We start from the raw sequence: 20,992 nt of genomic DNA, 5'->3' as shown, positions 1-20,992 counted from the left end.
CCAGGCTGGTTGCCATTTATATCTTCAAGTGTTTACAGGCACTTTGGACAGAAACCAGTGAGAGCATAGTTCTCCAGAGGAAGAACTCAGGCTTTTGTGTTCTCTGCTTACCCTTAATTCTCTGTACATCATGGTCACCTACCCAACAAGTGGGATATGCGATGGAGGCTGAGTTGGGGGTCATTTTTTAACAGACTTACTCATAGCAAAACCTCACAACAACCTTGGGAGGTAAGTGCTATTAATACGCCCATTCTACAGTTGAGGTAACTGAGGCAAACAAAGGTTTACTAACTTGCCCAAGGTTACACAGCTAGAAGGTGTCTGGGGTCAGATTTGAATTTAGGTCTTTCTGACTCCAAGGCCAGCACTCTATCCACTTAGCCACTTCACTCTCCTCATTCTCCACTAGACTTCCACAGGCCTCAGTTTCTTCATCTCTAAAATGAAAGGATCAACCAGAAGGCCCCTGAGGTCCCTTTCAGCTCTTGATCTATGATATCTAGGATAGATAAACGCTCCCATACACCAGCCCATGTGAAATAGGAGCCGAGGATGCTAGAGACCCTATTGTTGACCTCTTACCTGCTGCATCCTCAGGGCTTCCAGTTCTCTCTCCAGCCGGGTCCTCAGCCTCCGTTCCATCTGCTCTCTCTTCTCACATGCAGCCTGCAGTTGGGTCAAGGCCTGTTGCAACTTCTCCACCTTCTCCACATAAGCTTGTTTCTTCCGTAACTGAGGTGAAGAGAAAAGAAAATGAGAGGGGAAGGGGTTTAATTCAATAGACGTTTATAACATTTATTAAGCACCTACAGTGTACTGTATGCCTGACACTATACTAAATGCTGAGTATACAAAGGGAAAAAAACACAATCCTAGCCTCAAGGAGGCTGGATTACAATCTAATGGGGGATAGAACATACAGACAAGTGAGCATAATGAAGGTAGAATTGGATGAACAAAGGAAAGATATCTAAGGAAGGTGAAATACCTTTCAACTGGGAAAGAGAAAAATAAAAGACCACCCTTCTTTTTTATTTATTTATTTTTGTGTGTGTGTGAGGCAATTGGGGTTAAGTGACTTGCCCAGGGTCACACAGCTAGTAAGTGTCAAGTGTCTGAGGCCAGATTTGAACTCAGGTCCTCCTGACTCCAGGGCCGGTACTCTATCCACTATGCCATCTAGCTGCCCCCAAGACTACTCTTCTGTTTTTGTTTTTTTTTGGGGGGGGGGGCAGTGAGGGTTAAGTGACTTGCCCAGGGTCACATAGCTAGTAAGTGTCAAGTGTCTGAGGCCGGATTTGAACTCAGGTCCTTCTGAATCCAGGGCCGGTGCTCTATCTACTGCACCACCTAGCTGCCCAAGACTACTCTTCTAAGGAGATATTTCAATATGTAGAGATATAAGAGATATAGGTGGAACACAAGCAGACTGAAGGGGAATAAGCATCAAACAATGGTCACTACCATGCTTAGAAGCATTATTCTTGTTTTATTTTTTTCATTATTGCTTTTATTTGGTCAAGACCTAAGATTTCAGGGCGGGGTGGGGGGGAGACTCCTAATGTGGAAAGTCTTTCCAGCAATGCAGATTGCAGCAATTCATCTGTAATTTATAATCTTAGAGCTTCCTGGAGAACTGAGAAGTTAAGTGGCTTGGCCATGGACATAGCTGATATATCTGCGATGGTAGGACTTGAATCTTTCCTCTATCCATTTCTCTGCAGCTCAAAAGGATTATAGTACTTAGTGTTCAGATTTCAAGACCCTGAAGGGCAGGGAATATATCCTTTTACCTAAATTTGTGCAGCCGTTAGCCCAAGGCCTAATTGAGCCCTTAATATTGACAGTGCTTCCAGAAAATGTCTAATTATTGGAGAGCACCTTTTACCAAAGGCTATCGAGAGGTTCTAAAGCACTTTAAAGACAATGAACTGCTAACTCCACGAGAAGGAAGTTGGGGAAGCTTCATATTCAAGAAATAAACAAAACTGACAAGTAAGGAGACGAGGCCCAGAAGGTGTCAAGTTAAGGCAAACTTATCAGAAGATCTCATCAGGAACGATGATGCTTGGAATATGACGAGAACTCTAGACTCCCACTTGCCCTCCTATAATCACCAGAGCATACTTCCTCCCATGCCACAGATTAGTTAATGACCATAAATCTCGGGCACATACATCCTGGGAATTAGCTGATACTCAAAATCAGGCTGAGATGGCTACACAAAACCAGCCCTGAGAAACCAGATGCTCTTTCCTGTCATTCGGCACCTGGCCATGGAGATGCCTGGGGCTGATTCAGAGTATAAATTCAAGCTGTTCTGAGCCCCTCATGTTTGTACATGCAAGTGATTTATAGGCTCCCTGCTATGTGAGGATTCTGCAAACCACCAGTTGAATCCTGAGAGAGATCCTGGCCTCAGCAAAGATTCTGGCCCCACTAGGCATCACCTCCCCTACTGAGCGCTGCTAGAGTGGTGAGGGACATTCCTGACCTTTCAGAGAAGCACGGGGATGAGAGCTTGAAGGAGCTCCAAGCCTGCTTCGCGGGTCAGTTTTCACCCTATACTTCTCCTCCCGTGCTTCTGGGTTACTGAGAGCTGTGAGTTTAGGTCCTGGGAATGAGGAACTATTGGGCTAAGGAAAACAACAGGATTAAACTGGGAACCAGATTGTGGTTACTCTATGACTGATTAGAGAAACTCCTGAGAAGGTATACTTGGCACCACGGATGGTTTAGATGTCAAAAGCACCATAGAAGAGGCAGCTATGGCAGTACAAAAAGGAGCACTGGAGTCAAAGACCCCAATATTTGAATCCTGGATGGGCAACTTGGTTTCTTCATATGTAAAAGAAGAAGGTTATCTATAAAGATGAGCTGCACAGTCCCGTCTTGCTCTAAATTTATTATTTTATGGTCTCCAAAGTCTATTCCAGTTCTAAATTTTCTGAACCCAACAATAACACACTTTCATGGTGCATTGTAGTTTACAAAGTACTGTTCCCAGCTCTTGAGATAGGCAGTCCCAGTATCATCTCCATTTTATAGACAAAGAAACTGAACATCAACAGCGATAAGTGGGTTTCCCAAGGGTCACACAGCTAATAAATGACAAGCCAGCCCTTCGGCTCTGTACTTGTGGCTATAAGACCAATGCTCATTCCATTAGAACAAGTGGTTTCTCTACACCCTGATCGTGGTCATGATTTTTTATGTAGTACTTGGATGCAAGAGGCTCACAGCCACCTTAAATAGAAGTTCTGAACCAAGATGTTCTCAAGACCACATATGATTTGGGCATCAGATTTGGAGCTAGAAGGACACACAATTTCTAGGTGGCCCTTCCAGGTGCTTGGATCACCAGCAAAAGGTACAACCTCTTATACAAAGAAGTTCACATGAGCATCACCTCCTCTCCCCATTCCGCCACCCCAGCCCAGTCTGTAGCAGCCTGTCTTTTTCACATCCCACCAGAAAGACGCCAGTGATTTCAGTAATTGCTTTTTGCCCCTGTTTCCTCACGGCACAGGTTTGGGGCAGGGAGGAGCCTGAGAAGTCATCTAGTCTAACACCCTGATTTTATAGATGAAGAAACTGTGGACCAGGGAATGGATGTGACCTGCCCAAAGTCACACAGGGAGTAAGTGACAAAGTCATCATTTGAATCCAGGTCAACCAGTCAAATCATCAACAAGCATTTTTGTTGCTGTTTCCTTCTTTTTGGCCTTTCTATATGCAGTTCCTAGCACACAGATACTTAATAATAATAATAATAATAATAATAATAGATACTTAATAAATGTTTGCTGATAAACTGATTGATTAAATGCCTACTGTCTGCTACCCTCTCTGCTAAATGCTAGCTCCTCTGACTCCATATTGGGTGCTCTTACAGTCCCATCCTCCATTCTTGCTCCCCAGCAAGGAGGTATTTTCTATAAGAGCATCTTTGCCACTCAAGACTCCGAGCTGATGCTTCTATGGGATATGCTCGTTGTCCACAAGGGTGCCATTCATTATGAGAAAATCTCTGGGTGCAGAGCTGCAAGAGCCTCAGGTGTCAAATGTCATTGATAGTCCAGGCCTTCATCTTCCTACCTCCTCTTTCTATCTCTCCTTTCTCCCCTCTGACTCCCTGGCTAGGGCCTCAGAAAGAAATCATTCCAACCCTGCCCAGCTAGGCTTAAAGGAACAGTATTAATTTTTTTTAAAATTGTTTTAAACCTAGAAAGGTTTGGTTCCTTTAGAAAATGTCAAGAACATGATGCTTGAGAAGGGTCAGAATTTCCTGGACCATCGTGCTAGGGATGGCTGGGCCAAATCCCCAGAGTTGGACAGAGTTTTGCTGCTCACTGTACTCCTTCATCCGATTCTCTCCCTCTCCCCAGCGCTCCCCTCCACACCACCTTTTTTCATCTTAAGAAATTTGCCTTATTCTGTGTAATTCGAATGAGACTGAGGTCCAAAACACACAGCAATTGCATATTTTCCAAATTTATTCCAAGGCTGTTTTCTCTTTGCAAGTCCTGATAACTTCCTGGCTCCACACTCATTTCCAGCTGGACACTCAACAATTCCTTGGTTCTCATGTTAAAGGTTTTAGGCTCATTAATGCCTGCAATCACAGCTGCCTTTTACAGTTTGTCTGGCTCGGGGCTACATAAATTCAATTTGTATTATTTTTATTTGGGACGTTTCCCCATTTACCACCACCCCCCTCCCCACAACAACTCCAAAATTGGCACCAATTAAGGACTGGAGCTGAACAGGCCAGATGAAGAGAGCCAAGCTGGAGGTTCTCTTGGCTCAGCCTCTCCCCTACAGGAATCATGGAAGGTCTCACCTCTTCTTCCAGTTTGACGACCTTGCCTTGGGCGTTGTTCAGAGCCTGGTCCAGGATCTCCATATGCCTTCTCTGATCCTCATTAGCAGAACGTGCTGCTGCTAACTCCATCTCCAACTTCTCCTTTTCCTTCAAGTACTCTTTGTCTGGAATGGAGACAAGAACAAGATTGTCTCTATTATAACCAAGCACTCACTTGGGCCCCCCTGACAATCTTATCTTCATCTAGGTATTTTTTTTAAAAAGAAGTGAAGCAGCAGAGGGTCAAATTACCTATCACCCTTCTTCTTTGTTAATAGGGGTTGTATTTGTGGAAAGGAGAAACACAACTAGGTGATACATCCTGAAGAGAACGAAGGACTTGGAGTCAGAAAGACCTAAATTCAAATCTAGTCTCAGGCACTTACTAGTTGTGTGACTCCTAGCAATTCACTTAACCTCTCCATGGCCATGTAAAGTAGGGATAATAATGGCTCCTGCCTTACAGGGCTGTTTTGGGGATCAAATGAGTTAACACATGTACAACACTTTGCAAACTATAGAGCACTATATAAATGCTAGCTAATATTATAGTTGTTATTATCATTGTAAAACCACCACTGATGCAAGATTAATCACAGGTTATGATTTTATGGGTTTCAGAGATGAAGAATTTGCAAAGAGCTATTGACATTGTACAAGCATAAGGTTTTGGTTTTTTTAGTAAATCAATTTATAAGCATTCATTAGGCACCCACCATATGCCTGGTATGGTACTAGGCACTGGGGGTTCAAAGACAAAAATGAAACAGGCCCTTTCTTCAAGGAGCTTATATTCTATTAAAGGAGACGTGAATATAAATAAGCATGCATCAAAGAAATACATAAATACAAAATAATTTAAGGGGGAGTCAGGAAAGGTCTTACTTGGAAGATAACGCCTAAGTTGAGCTTTGATGAAAATTATGAATTATAAACGGCAAAGGTAAGAAGTGGTTCAACCCAGATATGGTGAACAACCAAAGCAGTGTGGTGTGGTAGACAAAGGAATGACCCTGAAGTCAGAAAGCTCAGGGTTCAAAATCTGCCTCCAGCACACACTAGATCTGTGACTATGGGCAAGGCATTTACTATGCCACAGGCCACTTCCCTTTTTTTGGCAGGGGAGGGTGAGGCAATTGGGGTTGACTTGCCCAGGGTCACACAGCTAGTAAGTGTCAAGTGTCTGAGGCCAAATTTGAACTCAGGTCCTCCGGAATACAGGGCCGGTGCTTTATCCACTGTGCCACCTAGCTGCCCCACAGGCCACTTTCAAAGACTATAAACTGCAGAGCTGCTGATCTATGGCAAAGGGCACTACTGCTAATCAAGCCTCTTGTCCACAAGGGTGTGATTCATTTTGAAAATGCCTTTGGGTAGGAGTTTCCATCTCAGAAATTGGCTACACTAATAAAAATCATAGGTCTAGACTAAAATATGTGGACTTCACCATATATATTACAGTATATGCACACATATATCTACTTATTTGTATGTATATGTGTGTAAATGTATATTTTTACATACACAAAAACATTTAACTTTTCAAAGTACTTTTACATCCACTATCTTCCTCTATCATAATAACCCTAAGAAGAAAGTGGGTCAGGCATTATTATTATTCCCATGTACATATGGGAGTTTAAGTGCCTTGTTTAAGGTCATAACATCTTGCTCAAATTTATACACCATGATAATGTTTGCAAAGTGCTTTCCTCACAACAGCCCTGTCAGGGATGTGGGGGAAGGCATGATTATCCATATTTTGTAGATAAGGAAGTTCAGGCTCTGAAATGTTAAGTGACTTGCCCTCTTTCCAGTGACAGCACCATCAATTTCCCAATCATTTTTGACTCTTCTCCTGCATCTGAGGAGCCAGCATGTTTGGTTGATTGCACCTTTGCAATATATTCTGAATCAACCCTTTTTTCTGGGATAATGACAGTCTGGCAATTCACCTGCATGCCCTTGTACCAAAAGGCATAAGGGATTTAGAACAGCATGGACCACACTGTAAATGTTTGCTCTGCTCATGTAACTCATTTTACATTGACAAAAGTTGTATTTGTATCTTAATTCCCTCTTTATGTTCATTTTCTCTGCTTTAGATAGAGAACTCTACCTGGGGCATTTGTTTATTTAACCAATGCTATCAAGTAGCTGGAGTTAAATGCTTTCTTCCCATTCTGTGCATGTGGTAGCCGGGAATAACCAATGGATTACTGGACTTGGTGTCACTCGAATCCCACTCCTCTCGCTTACTGGCTATGTGACCACAGGCAAGTCATTTAACTTCTGACACTTGGTTGGCTCTCCAAGACTATATGGACTATTGATGGCAGGCAATCTGACTCCAATGGAGGGACTTTCAGCCCTAATAAAATCACAGGTCCTTTGTGTATTGCACTGTGTTAGGAGTTGGGGATACAAAAGCTCTTCCACACAACTTAGCTTTGGAAGAGCTTATAATCTCTTTAAGGAAACAGAATATATTGATTAAAATAAATAAATAAAAAGGCCATAAGAAACAGATAATACTTTCAGGGTGAAATCCCAAGAGAACAACTCTTGGATTTGATGTTAGCTTGAAGTCAGCTAAAGCCTTAGTCTAGGGCCTCAAATTGTGATATGGAGGCAATGCTGGGTTCTTAAAGAGTTTGCCAGTGCAGTATAAACTCTGGCAGATGGAGTCCCAGTGATTTTCTACTTTGCACCTCAGAGAATAGGCCAAGTCACAGAAACTAATCACTAGGTTGGCCAAAGGCTGATAGATTATTTTTAGCCATATGAAATCTGGAAGACTGTCTACTAAGTTAGGGTAGAATTGTGGTCCGAGGTGGCAGAAGGAGTACCTACATTGATGAAATTAAAGATGGCAGTGTATCATGGAGGATAGAGTATTAAATCTGGAGATTAGAAGACCTCTTGGGTTTGAGCCCTACTGCTCCTAGGCTGTATGACCATGAGAAAGTCACTTCACCTCTCTAACCCTCAGTTTCCTTATCTGTAAAATGAGGATAATAATGCCTATAATGATTACTCCATGGAATATTGTCAGGTCCATATGGGATAATATATGTAAAGCTCTTTGCCAACCCCATCACACTAATTTAATGTCAGCTACTATTATCTATGATTATTACTGTAGATCCTACTGAAATAACAGACAGATATGTATAGCAGCCATACTTCCTAATGATAATGGTAACCCTTACAAACAAAATCTAAGATACCCAGATCTTGCCTTGTAATAGTGCACCTGCTAGGAACCTATCAAACTCTAGCTAGAGAAGTGTTTGCTTTTTTCTTCTTTCCTTTCAGTGGCAATTTACCTGATATTTCTGTGTTCCCAAAGCCCAAAGCCTCTTGAGCCAATGTATACACAGGGCATCACAAAGAAAGGTCAGTTGTAGTGAACCCACAGGTTTTGGTACCAGTCTCTGTGTCACCGAATCAAACCTCTCCGTCCCTCTTTTTTCCCCTTTGGAAAAGTCCAAGGAATAGCCCCATGGGCCTGGACAGCATCTCCTCTGGCCAGGTGCCAAGTGGCCTTGTCAAGTCTCTGGAGTGCATCCAGACCTCACCGTGCGAGCATTCCTGTCAATGAGTCTTTGGCATTTCAGCCTAGCTAGCTTCGTGCCCAGCTGAGCAGAAAGTTCTTTCTTCAACCAAATGGAGGACAGTGCCCAGCCTGGCAAGTTGGGGCCACGGAAATGGGTGAGGCCTGTACTTGAAATGGCAAAATCACAACTGAAACTCAAAAGGAGGGACTATAGTAAAGGCTTCCCTTCTCTTAGGTGACTGTTACGATTATGATCATGATGTCCCATTCATAGGTGGTTCTAGATAATGATTCTAATGAGTTAATGATAATAATAGCAGCTCACATTTACATGGTGCTTTGGGGTTTTGCAAAAACACTTTCTATATATTATCTCAATTGGTCCTCAAAATAACTCTGAGATAATAAATGCTATTATTATCCCCATTTTATAGATGAGAATACTGGGACTCACTGAGGTAAAGTAATTTCCCAGGATCCCAAGAGCTAGTAAGTATGTGAGTTAGAATTGGAACTTAGGCCTCATTTACTACAAATCCAATTTTATTTCTCAGAGACTTTTTTTTAATTCCCCTAATGTGCTATTTTTTCAATGCTGTATTTAAACCTCAATACCAAGCATCAATACAAAACTAATCTTGTTCTCTAATTTAATTAAGTGCAATGCATAAAGTATTCTAACACTATTTCAGATATCCCCTCTAAATTCCCATTAGAGTTTTCTATCTGTCCTTTTTAATTTGCTTTTCTTCATGTGATTATAGTTAGCATATACTCCAGCCTAGAGAAGAGGAGGAGGATGTCATGCCAGCTATCTTAAGGTATTCACAATTCTAAAATGTAGGATAGGGATTGGTTTTGAACTTGTTGGTTTCAAAGAAATTCCAAAAAGGGACTGGGCAAGGAAGTTTTGAGCTGTCCAAAAATGGAATAGTGTGCCTTTAGATAGTGAGTTTCCCTTCACTGGAGGTCTTCAGGTGGTGACTGAATGATCATCTCCCTGATTATGGCAAAGAGGACATTTCTTCAACGTGGGAGCCTTTGGGGGTGAGTAAACTGAGGCTGAGACTTACTGAAATTTAATTGATTTGCCCAGGGTTACACAGTGTCAAATGCAGGATTTAAACTCGGGTCTTCAGATAAAAGAAGGACAGTAGGAAGACTGGACAGAATTCAACAAAAAAATTTTACATGCTAATTTCCAAGGCTGTCAGACCAACTGGTCAATTGTATTGGTACAAGCTCTGGGACTAAAGGAATATTCATGGTGTTCCATGTGCCTTTGAGAAAGAAAAGGGTCAAAACTATTTTTATAGCAATCCTAGGGAGTTTTACATTTCTAATATGGTAAATTACAATAGATATAATCCATATAAACAAACTCTTTGGGGAGAACCCTAATCATTTTTTTTGTTTGTTTTTGTGAGGCAATTGGGGTTAAGTGACTTGCCCAGGATCACACAGCCAGTAAGTGTCAAGTGTCTGAGGCCGGATTTGAACTCAGGTCCTCCTGACTCCAGGGCCAGTGCTCTATTCACTGCGCCATCTAGCTGCCCCTCCCCTTACGCTCTTAAAAATGATTAGGGGGACAGCTAGATGGTGCAGTGAATAGAGCACTGGCCCTGGAGTCAGGAGGACCTGAGTTCAAATCCGGCCTCAGACACTTGACACTTACTGGCTGTGTGATCCTGGGCAAGTCACTTAACCCCCATTCCCCCCCCCCAAAAGAATGTAAGGGGATCCAGAGACCAAAAAGTTAAAGAGATGCTATTGTTGTAACATCATCATCTCCTGTATCCCTATCTAATCTCCCAACTGCTGGAGCCTTTCTTCCCAAACTACTTTGTCTTTATTTTAATTATACACTCTATTTTATCTATTTTTACATGTACTTGTGTCCTCTATTAGGTTGTAAGCTCCTTGTGAGTAGGGATTGCTTCATGCTTTGTATTTCTTCATTCCTGTTTCCTGAGAGTCTAGCACAGTTCTTGGCACATAAAAACAGCTTAATTAATAACTTGATTGGTTGATTGATTCACGTTTCTGGTAGGGATACAGACCAGGCAGCCTTCAACTCCTTCAAGATGTCCTGACTGTCTTGCCATGGTGACATTGGCCATGGCACCTGCAAGGGCATGACTGGCTCTCCCACAGTCTTGGTCTCCCCCCTCCCCCAGTTTCAAAGCTAACAGCTGTTGAGTCAGAAGAGGCCAGGTTGCAACCCTGCTGTTCTCAAGTGGGCATTAATTACTGAGCCTTTCATCAGAGCTTTGGGCCCTGACAAGATGTGGTTTCTGATGAGTTGTTCCCAAAGCACTCTGGGTCAGAGGAACCCGAATCTTCAGATGTTGCTGCCAGCCTCATCAAAGGGTGACTAAGTCCCTGGAATGCTCGGTGAGTAACAAGATAGGCTTTATTCCCTATGCTCATTCTGATGCAACCTGAGAGCCAACCCATCATAGACAGCTTCTCTAGGGCCCTGGGTCTTTCTAAGGGAATGCTCAGTATTTTTTTAAGCAAGGATGAAAATGGATCCAGACTGCTGTTCCCCTGCGGCCCCCATTAATGCCCAGATCTGAAATGCCAGCATGACTTTGCAGGCAGCAACTCTTGTCACTCACACACTGTCTTGTAAAGCACTGTAATATACTCCACAGGGTTAGGTCTCTGGCTGGAGATGCCTAGTTAGCATAGATCATAAAACCATAGATTTAGACTTGGGAGGGTCCTTCTTTAGAGGTCATCCAATCCAACCCTCTCATTATGCAGGTGAGTAAACTGAGGCTGAGACTTACTGAAATTTAATTGATTTGCCCAGGGTTACACAGTGTCAAATGGAGGATTTAAACTCCGGTCTTCAGATAAAAGAAGGACGGTAGGAAGACTGGGCAGAATTCAACAAAATAATTTTACATGCTAATTTCCAAGGCTTTCAGACCAATTGGTCAATTGTATTGGTACAAGCTGTGGGACTAAAGGAATATTGATGGTGTTCAAACTACAATCAGGCTATAAGGAACCCTAAAAAGCCTTACTGGAGAAGACTCCAAGGTCCAGGAATGGGGCAGAAGAGCTGAACCAGCAGGTCACTAATGGTAGGGATATACTTGCTAACACCTGCCCCACCAATCCAGAACCCACTACCAAAGCAAAGGCTCCAGTGGTTAGCATCACTGAGCTAAGCTTAGAAAACGGAAGGACAGTACTGATAGCTGAAGGTATAATGGAAGGGGATATAAGAGAAACATGCATCTGGATTTTGCAATTCCTCTTTTCTTTCTACTCAGTTACTTAAGATCATTGATGAAAAGGATCCGGCAGGGACCTCAGAATCCCTTCATTTTAAGGACAGAAAAAGCGAGGAAGGGAAGGGAAGTGATCTGTTCAAGGTCACATGGACAGTAATTCATTCTGTCTCTGCTATGTGTGATCTGAGGAAGTCACCCCTTTTCTATGGGCATCTGTTTCTTCATTTGTAAAATGCAGAGATTGGATTAGATGGCTTCTTCCAGGTCTGAATCTATGATCTTATGCTCTAACTGTCCTTCCCTTTATGGTTTTGCTCCTTTTATCATTCCCCCCAAAATAGGGTAGAGAAATTGGGATTCACTGAAGATGCAAAGTACAGAACAAAGAATATGGTAGTCAGTGGGTTTAGAGTCAACCTCTAACATTTACTACCTATATCCCCTTAAACAAGTCATTTAACCTCCCTTAAGGGATGCCCATCAATTGGGGAATGGCTGAATAAGTTATGGTATATGACTATGATGCAATACAATAGTACTGTGAGAAATAACAAGGGAGATGGTTTCAGGAAAATCCTGAAAGACTTCAATGAATTAATTCAAAGTGAGCAGAATCAGGAGAAGATTGTAATGATGATTAACTATTATAGACTCAGCTACTCTGATCAAGACAATAATCCAAGACAATTCCAAAGGACTCACAATGAAAAATGCTATTTACATCCAGAGAAAGAACTGATAAACTCTAAGTGAAGATTAAAGCATACTTTTTCACTTTATTTCTCCTGCTTTTTTGTACCATGGCTAATATGGAAAAATATTTTACATGATTTCACATGTACAGTTAATATCATATTGCTTGCTTTCTCAATAGGTCAGGAAGAGGTGGGGGAAGAGAGAACCCCAAATTTTTGGAACTCCACATAAAAAAATTCAATGTTAAAATATAGTATATTTTTAAAATTTGAAAAATCTACCTCAATTTCCTCATTTATAAAATTAGTGGGTTGGTCTCACTTGATTTATGATTGTGTGATCCCACTTGGTAATACTTTAAGCCTGATGTTGGTCTGTAATCCAAGAAAACTGGTAAATTTCCCACAATCTTCAATGTTTCATTAAGAAATGATATTAGGGGCAGCTAGGTGGTGCAGTGGATAGAGCACCGGCCCTGGAGTCAGGAGTACCTGAGTTCAAATCCGGCCTCAGACACATAACACTTACTAGCTGTGTGACCCTGGGCAAGTCACTTAACCCCAATTGCCTCACTAAAAAAAAAAAAAAAATAGAAATGATATTGCTGGAAAACAGCCTGGCAGAAAGTAGATATAGATCAGTATTCACACCATATATCCAGATAAGGTCCAAATTGGTTACCTGACTTAGACATAAGGGTAATATTATAAACAAATAAGGATCAAGGAAGAAATTGCCTCTTTGATATGTGGATAGGGGAAGAATTCATGGCCAAGCAAGAAACAGATAGCATTGCAGAAGATAAAATGGATACTTTCAATTCCACAGAATTGATATTTTTGCCCCCAAAAAAGTTGAAACTAAAATTAGAAGGGAAATGGGCAAATGGGCAAAACATCTTTGTAGCAAGTTTCTCTGATAAAAGTCTAATTTCTAAAATATGTAAGGAGGGGGCAGCTAGGTGGTACAGTGGATAGAGTACTCACTGGCCCGAGAGTCAGGAGGACCTGAGTTCAAATCAGGCCTCAGACACTTGACACTTACTAGCTGTGTGACTCTGGGCAAGTCACTTAACCCCAATCACCTCACACACAAAAAAAAAAGAACACTAAAATATCTAAGGAACAGATTCAAACTGATAAGAACAAAAATCATTCTACAGTTGATAAATGGTCAAAGGATATGAACTGACAGTTTTCCAAAGAAGAAATCCAAGTTATCAATAGCCACATAAAAATGTTTGAAATCATTTATAACTAGCAAATCTGAAGTTCCACCTCCATCCAGAGACTTGACAAACTTGCCCAAAGAAAGAAAATGATAAATGTTGGAGGGACTATGGGAAAATAGGCATATTGATGCACTTTTGGTGGAGTTGGGAACTGGTCTAGAAAACATTTGGAAATATACCCCCAAATCCACCAAATTGTGCATACCTTTTTGAACCATGGATGGTTCAAATAATAATAGACCTAATAATTAATAAATAATCAAATAGTTAATAGACCTAAACCCCAAAGAGATAAAAGCAGTAAAGGATCCATATGTATAAAAATATTTAGAAAAACTCTTTTTGTAGTGTCAAAGGGGTAGCAATTAAAGGAATGTGAACCAATTAGGAATGGAATAACAGACTTTTGTATATATATATATATATATATATATATATATATATATATGGAATAGAATACTATTATACCATAAGAAATGATGAAAGGAATAGTTTTAGAGAAACCTGGAAAGATTTGTATGAACTGATGAAGAATGAAGTGAGCAGAATCAGAACAATTTATATAATAAAAACGATATAACAAATAAACAGCTTTGAAAGATTTAAGAACTCTCATCAATGCAATGATGAGCCAGAGGATGGTATAGCATGTGGAATAAGATCCATATTTAGATGTGGCCAATGAAAGAATTTGTTTTGCTTGACTATGTCTATTTGTTATTGGATTTTGGTGTTTTTTGTTGTTGTTCTTCTTCTTCTTCTTCATCAGTGGGGAGAAGGGAAGCAAGAGGGGGAGGAAAAAAAATTTTGTTCATTGAAAAAATAAAATTGAACTTAAAAACATTACTCGTTTGTTGCTGAGTAACAGAATCCAAGGAACTAAAGATCTAAGGCCATTAAGATTCACTGTCTAAAACAGGCCTACTCATAAGGAGTAGGTGTCCAAATTACCACTAAAAATATTTTTCCCCAGATTCTTCCTGCTGTATAACTTCATTTACTAAGTTTTGGTTTGGATTTCCCTGATGTGCTTTATCCTAAACTGTTAAAAAGATGTCAGAAGAGGATGCATTCCAGGGGTTAACTACATTTTATTGGAGCTAAGAGGTCAGCTATACCAGGGCTTCTTAAACTTTTTCCACTGGTGACCCACTTTTGCCCAAGAAATTTTTTCCCAGCCACAGGTATAAAGGGATATAACATGGGTATACATGACCCTTTACTGTTGCCAAATTTTTCACGACCCCCCACATTCAGTTATGCAACCCCATATGGGATCTCGACCTACAGTTTAAGAAGCTAGGAGCTAGCTATACAATCAGGTCTATTAAATTGTTCCTGTTTATTTTGGGAAGGAAGGAAGGGAAAGAGTGGAAAGAAGGGAAAGTGAATAGATGAGAAAGTAGGAAGGCGACATTAAATTCACCTTAACATTTACAAAACTCAGCCTGGTGTAATGGCGCATATCTGTAATCCCTGCTCCTCAGGGAGGCTGAGGTTGGTGAATCACTTCAGCTCAGGAGTTCTGAGTTGCAGTTGGGATAAAGTCAATTGGGTGTTCACATTAAGTCAAGCACTGGCATGGAGGGCCCCTTAGGGAACAGGGAGGCCACCAGGATGTCTAAAGAGGAACAAACCATCCCAGGTGGGAGACAGAGCAGGTCAAAGCCTCAGCAGTGGTACTGGATGCACTTACAGACTGGTAGACAAAGAGACCCAAATAGTAAATTAGTCAATAAACATATATTAAGTGTCTTCTGTGTGCTAAGCAGGAGCAGCTAGGTGGCTCAGTGGATAGAACGCCAGACCTCAAATCAGGAAGACTTATCTTCCTGAATTCAAATCATCTACTGTCTGCGTGATTTTGAGCAAGTCACTTAACCCTGTTGCCTCAGTTTCCTCATCTGTAAAATGAACTGGAGAAGGAAATGGCAAACCAATCCAGTGTTTTCACCAAGAAAATGCCAAATGGGGTCATGAAAGTCACACAGGACTGAAAAATTAATAAACAACAAAAAATACCTTCTATGTGCTAAGCACTGGGGTAAATAAGAAAATATAATATAGTTCTTGCTCTCAAAGACCTCAGTTTCCAAAAAAAAATAATCATCACTCAAAAGATTTACAAAACTCATAGGGATCTTTCAGCATCAAAATACAACGGAAACAGATTTATTAGTATAGTAGAAAGAAGTCCACTGGTTCTTGAGTCAGGAGATTTTGGTTCAAATATTACCACCTGTTTAGCTTTCAAAAAGACATTTAACCTCCTCAGAACTCAGTTTTCTTAAGTGCAAAATGAGGAGAGGTGAATTTGATTGACTTCTGGGATCCCATTCAGAGCAGTAGTATCATCCTTTGACTCATTCAATGCAAAACTGCCTTCATTGGGCAAAGGACCCAATGCAGCTAGGTAAGCAGGCACCATAAGGAATCTTAAATGTCCATCTCCAGTAATCCAGAATCAGAAAACCAATACAAGGTTGCCCAATCAGTTTTGCTTTTTAAATATTTTGACAGTTTTTCCTGGGTAAGGGATCCTTATAGTTCCTCAAAAAGATCCTTAACCTTAGTATTACCAAGCCTACAAAATAGGTTGCCATGGTTTCTCCTGCCATCTCAAGACAAGGTTGTGAGTGGGTGGTTAAATAGGCCCATTAACAAACATGGAGATAATCCTGTGAGGGCCTCAAAGGGATGAGGTAGTGAACTGTTTCTGAAATGAGTTCCTTAAGAAAGAAAAGAAAAGAGGTTTAGACAATGAAAAAGGGAATAAAGATCTTGTAGAAATGGCTGTTTTTAAAAGGTGCACAAGGAACCACTTGGAAAAAGGCGCATCAAATACAGAGGCAGATAGGTTACCAAATCTAGGCTGTTCTCTGGGGTTGCTGAAAAATTCTTTCCATGAGTTTTAGACCTGATTCAGATATGTTGAAAATCAACCATGAAGACTGAGTATTGGTCAAGTTATTAATTATTCTCTTTTCTTTTCATTAGTACATGAAGTAGGACTGAGAATTTTAACAGAGAAGGGGACATGTGGGTCCCAGCCTCATTGTAAGGCTTCCAATGGAAAGATTACTGAATCTGCAGTCACAGGACCTCAGTTTGAATTCTGACATTGACATCAAATACCTGGATTCAAATCCTGATTCTGCCACTTTGTGCAGAACCTTGGACAAGTCACTTAGTGTCTCTGGGTCTCAGTTTAAGCTTCTGTAAAATAAATAGGACTAGATGACTTCTAAGGACCTTTTCAGTTTTCTATGAGTCTAAGATTACCCAATCCCTTTCATTTCATCTCATATTCTTAACTGATACAGAAAAGAATAAGCAAGCTATTGGAATACAAAAAGTCCAGGAAATGGATTCTCTGAGTGACAGGAGATAATGATTGCTGATAAACTTTCTAATTCTGGATGTTTTGTTGTTGTAAGAATTGAGACAAGATGGACTAATTTACCATCACAAATGATCAGTCTGGCAGTAAAAGATCCTCAAGGATTCCTGCCAGAACAGAAAACAGTTACTATTTATGCTTATTCTAAGCCATCAAAACCTAAACAATGAGCCATAGATTCACCAATTATTAGGAGAAATGATCAAACAAGATGTGTTCTAATATATTAACCAAAAAGCAACTAAGTAAAGCCACAGAATTCTCACTAAAATAGAGTAAAAACTACATTTTGACTATGATTTGTATATTTGGTGTTTATCTCCTTTTTGTGTTTAGAGGGTTTTTTTTGGGGGGGGTGCTTGCTGTGACTTCACTGATATAGGTAAAAATTCATCAGTCTGTAGAAATTTGGGACTGGAACTTAGGAGAAAGACTAGAGCTCAATATATTGATCTGGGAATCATTCATAGAGATAATTGAACCTATAGGAACTGATGAGATCATCAAGTGAGATAGCACAGGAAGTGAAGCTAAATGTATATATTTTGCTAATGTAGGGAGAAAAAATAGTGGATCACACCTTTAGGAATATCAGAGGCCATATAATCCAAAACTTTCATTTTAGATATTGGGGCAGGGTGGGGGGGAGAATTAAAAATTTTTTTTAAAAACTAAAAAAAGCTAAAGCCCAGAGAGATTTAAGTGACTTGTCCAAAGTCACTCAGTAAGTTATAAAGGCAGGATTTGAGCCAAGGTCCCTTAAACTCTAAAGCTATTTCCACTTTCTTTTGCTGCCTTCTTTACCATCTTTTCTTAATATCAAAATAAAACCAACAAATATTTTTAAAACAGGTACTGGGAACAAATCGGGAATGAAATCAATCTACTGAATATAAGAAAAGGAGGGAAAGTTTCTCTTCCCAGAAGCCTATTGCAAAGGTTTAAATGCATCTTACATATGGGGAACAGACTTGTTGGATAATGAGACACACCATTCTGGGCTGGATCAGAATCTTAATTTTTTTTTTTTTTTTAGTGAGGCAATTGGGTTTAAGTGACTTGCCCAGGGTCACACAGCTAGTAAGTGTTATGTGTCTGAGGCCGGATTTGAACTCAGGTACTCCTGACTCCAGGGCCAGTGCTCTATCCACTGCGCCACCTAGCTGCCCCCTGGATCAGAATCTTAACAGAGTTAAGGAGGGAACTTTGAGAACACAGTAACACACAGATTTCTACTCTCCCCACCCTAAACATGAATAGCTCCTTTCATCTGCAGTTCTGTAGCAGATCCTTCATCTTTTTTCCTTTCCATTCTAACAAGCCATAGTCTTTCTAAATAAATACAGGCTGAATCAGTAGCAGAAGAAAGCTTTATTTTTAATTGTCTGAGACCATTCAAATTTATTGGATTTAAATTTAAAATCTTCCCACTCCACCCCTAGCCTCACCAAATTTCTCTGATTCCATCATCATCCAGCAGTATTCTCAATACACTTTTGGAACCTCTAAGAGTTACAAAACAATTTACCATTAACTCCAAATCATTTAGCAAATCCATTAATTTTCTCCAGCTTATTTTTAGTTCTTTGTATGAGAAAATTATGTATGTGTATGTACATATATATACACATGTGTGTATACATTATATATAGAGATTTTTTTCCATTTCAATGAATGTTTAGAAACCTTTATTCACACTGTCCTGCAAAAAAGAAGAAAGAAACCTCTATTTATAGTGGGAGAGCTATTCAAAATAATCTACCCAATATTTGAAAAGCATATGTCAGATGACCAACAAGCCCCTTGCATTAAAAATAGCCCTGGTGCCTTAAGATAGAAGTAGAATTCAAATACACTGAGTGTTAATTTAAAGGACAGACACTAAAATAATTCATCCTAAGATTTTTGATTAAATTACTCTTCAATCATCATGTATTCTGCTAAATGATATGTGTAAATTGATGGTATAGAGATAAAAGGCCCAGCAACTATACTGAGCATTCCCCAATCCCTTCCCAAGGACAAACTATAAGTCTGGTAAATTTTCCCCAATTACTTCTTGGATGCCTAAGCCACCAGGCCCCACTATGGTAGAGCACATCGGCCAGGTCTGTGAAACAAGGCTTACTTATGCTATAGCTACTTTTTACACAACCTCTCCTGACCTCCCTCCACCCAAACACGCATTGTTGGTCCCACTCCCTTTGGGCCCCATACCAGTTTTATAAGGTGATGGCTAACTAACTAGATGAATAACTCCTACTAACACAGTCATGGATGATAAAAAATTATATTATACACTGATTGCACAAGTGGAAAGAAACCTGGGCTTGAACTCAGGAATCCTAAAAACCAGTCATGGCTCTACCACTAAATAACTGTGTGACTTTGACTAAGTAAACTTCTCCAGGCTTCAAGTATTCTCTGTAATTATAAAATGAAAGACGGCAGTGAGAGCCGCCATTTTTCATAGCCCTTGTATTTGATCAATCTGTTTCATACCGTGAGATCCCCAATACTGAAAACCCCCATTCTAGTACCAAGCAAGTCCTGTTTTAAATTGTTAATAATCCATTTTTCCTAAGTGGCTCATTGATTGGGAGCCTAAAGGAATATGCACCCCAAGTCACAGAAAAAGAGATAAAAGTTGTTGAATCATACATATAAAGGAAACCTCATTCCCTTTTCATTTTATGTATCTTTCCCAGATTTCAGACAACGAAGTTTTCAACCACCTCTAACAACAACCCTTTCCCTTTTCATTTCAAAAAGGAGGCAGCTGGGTGCAGTGAAAAAAATTCCTGGAAGTCAAAGGACTTGGGTTCAAATTTGGCTTCTGTTTAACCTGTATGAATGTGGGCAAGTGGTTTAAGCTCTCTGGATCCCAGATGCTCATCTGTAAGATGAGGGGACTGGACTAGATAACCTCTAGGATCAAACTCTAGGTTTATGATGCTGTGATCTACTTCCACCCCCATTCTACCCCTATGTTTTGATGATTTATTGGGGGCCCAGAACACGGACACAGACCCTGAAAGTATAACAATAAAAGTTGCCATTAAAAGGTAAGGTTGTGGGGGCAGCTAGGTGGCGCAGTGGATAAAGCACTGGCCCTGGATTCAGGAGGACCTGAGTTCAAATCCGGCCTCAGACACTTGACACTTACTAGCTGTGTGACCCTGGGCAAGTCACTTAATCCCAACTGCCTCACCAAAAAAAAAAAAAAAAAAAAAGCAAGGTTGTAATAAATGCATTTGCCATTTAAGAAGGTACCTTAAAGATGGTCTTATAGGATAATCTTCCTCTGATTCCTGAATTTCAAACAAGCACATAATTTCTAATTATATTTGGCATTCCAGTTTGCAACCAATTCCCTCTGTACCATCTCAAGAAAAAGTTGGATTGGGTGACTGACCAAACCCAAAGAGTAGCAATTAATTGATTTTTGTCAACATTTTTATTAATTGAAACTGGATAAGATGACATATGTAGAGTGAGGAGCCATAAAGTCTAAATCCTTTTTTTTTTTTTTAACAAATAATGAAACTGAGGCCCAGGGAGGTTGAATGGTTTGCCTGAAGTAGCATAATTTGAACCCAGGTCTTCTGACTCTTTCCACTGTACCACACTATTTCCCAAGAACTAACATTTAAGAAATATTTCTTTCCCTTTACTTCTATCCATCCACATCCCTATTTCGACTATCCCCTCTGACCACCACTACCATAATTTTCTCTTCTAGTCAGAGCTAACTCTCTCCCTCTCCCTCTCTCTGATGCCACTACAGTTCCATCACCCAAACCAGACACAGCCCAGAAGCCAAAAGCTTGGCCACTTAATTCTGAATTCCCTGCAACCTCAATTCCCTCATCTCCCCTGAGGTCATTTTCTGCCCAACTACCAGGAAAGTATAACCACTTCCTCTACCTTCTCTGAGGACTGCAAGCAAATCAAAACTATCAATACCTCATGAAGAGGTGTGTCAATGAAT

At 40.4% G+C, this 20,992-nt stretch overlaps 1 protein-coding gene across 1 annotated transcript in view; it reads right to left on the bottom strand.

Annotated features, from left to right (window-relative positions):
* The window catches only part of AMOTL1 (angiomotin like 1), a 167,850-nt gene that overhangs the window by 26,732 nt on the left and 120,126 nt on the right, over positions 1-20,992 (bottom strand). Inside the window, exons 7-8 of the mRNA XM_043994938.1 lie at positions 4,847-4,992; positions 586-735 (exon numbers count right to left, since the gene is read on the bottom strand). Of these exons, the coding sequence (XP_043850873.1) occupies positions 586-735; positions 4,847-4,992 (296 nt within the window). The remainder of the gene's footprint in view (positions 1-585; positions 736-4,846; positions 4,993-20,992) is intronic.

Source organism: Dromiciops gliroides, chromosome 3 (genome assembly GCF_019393635.1).
Source record: "Dromiciops gliroides isolate mDroGli1 chromosome 3, mDroGli1.pri, whole genome shotgun sequence".
In the NCBI taxonomy this organism is placed as follows: domain Eukaryota; kingdom Metazoa; phylum Chordata; class Mammalia; order Microbiotheria; family Microbiotheriidae; genus Dromiciops; species Dromiciops gliroides.
The sequence above is the reverse complement of the archived record's forward strand: the minus strand, read 5'-3'. Positions and strand labels throughout refer to the sequence as shown.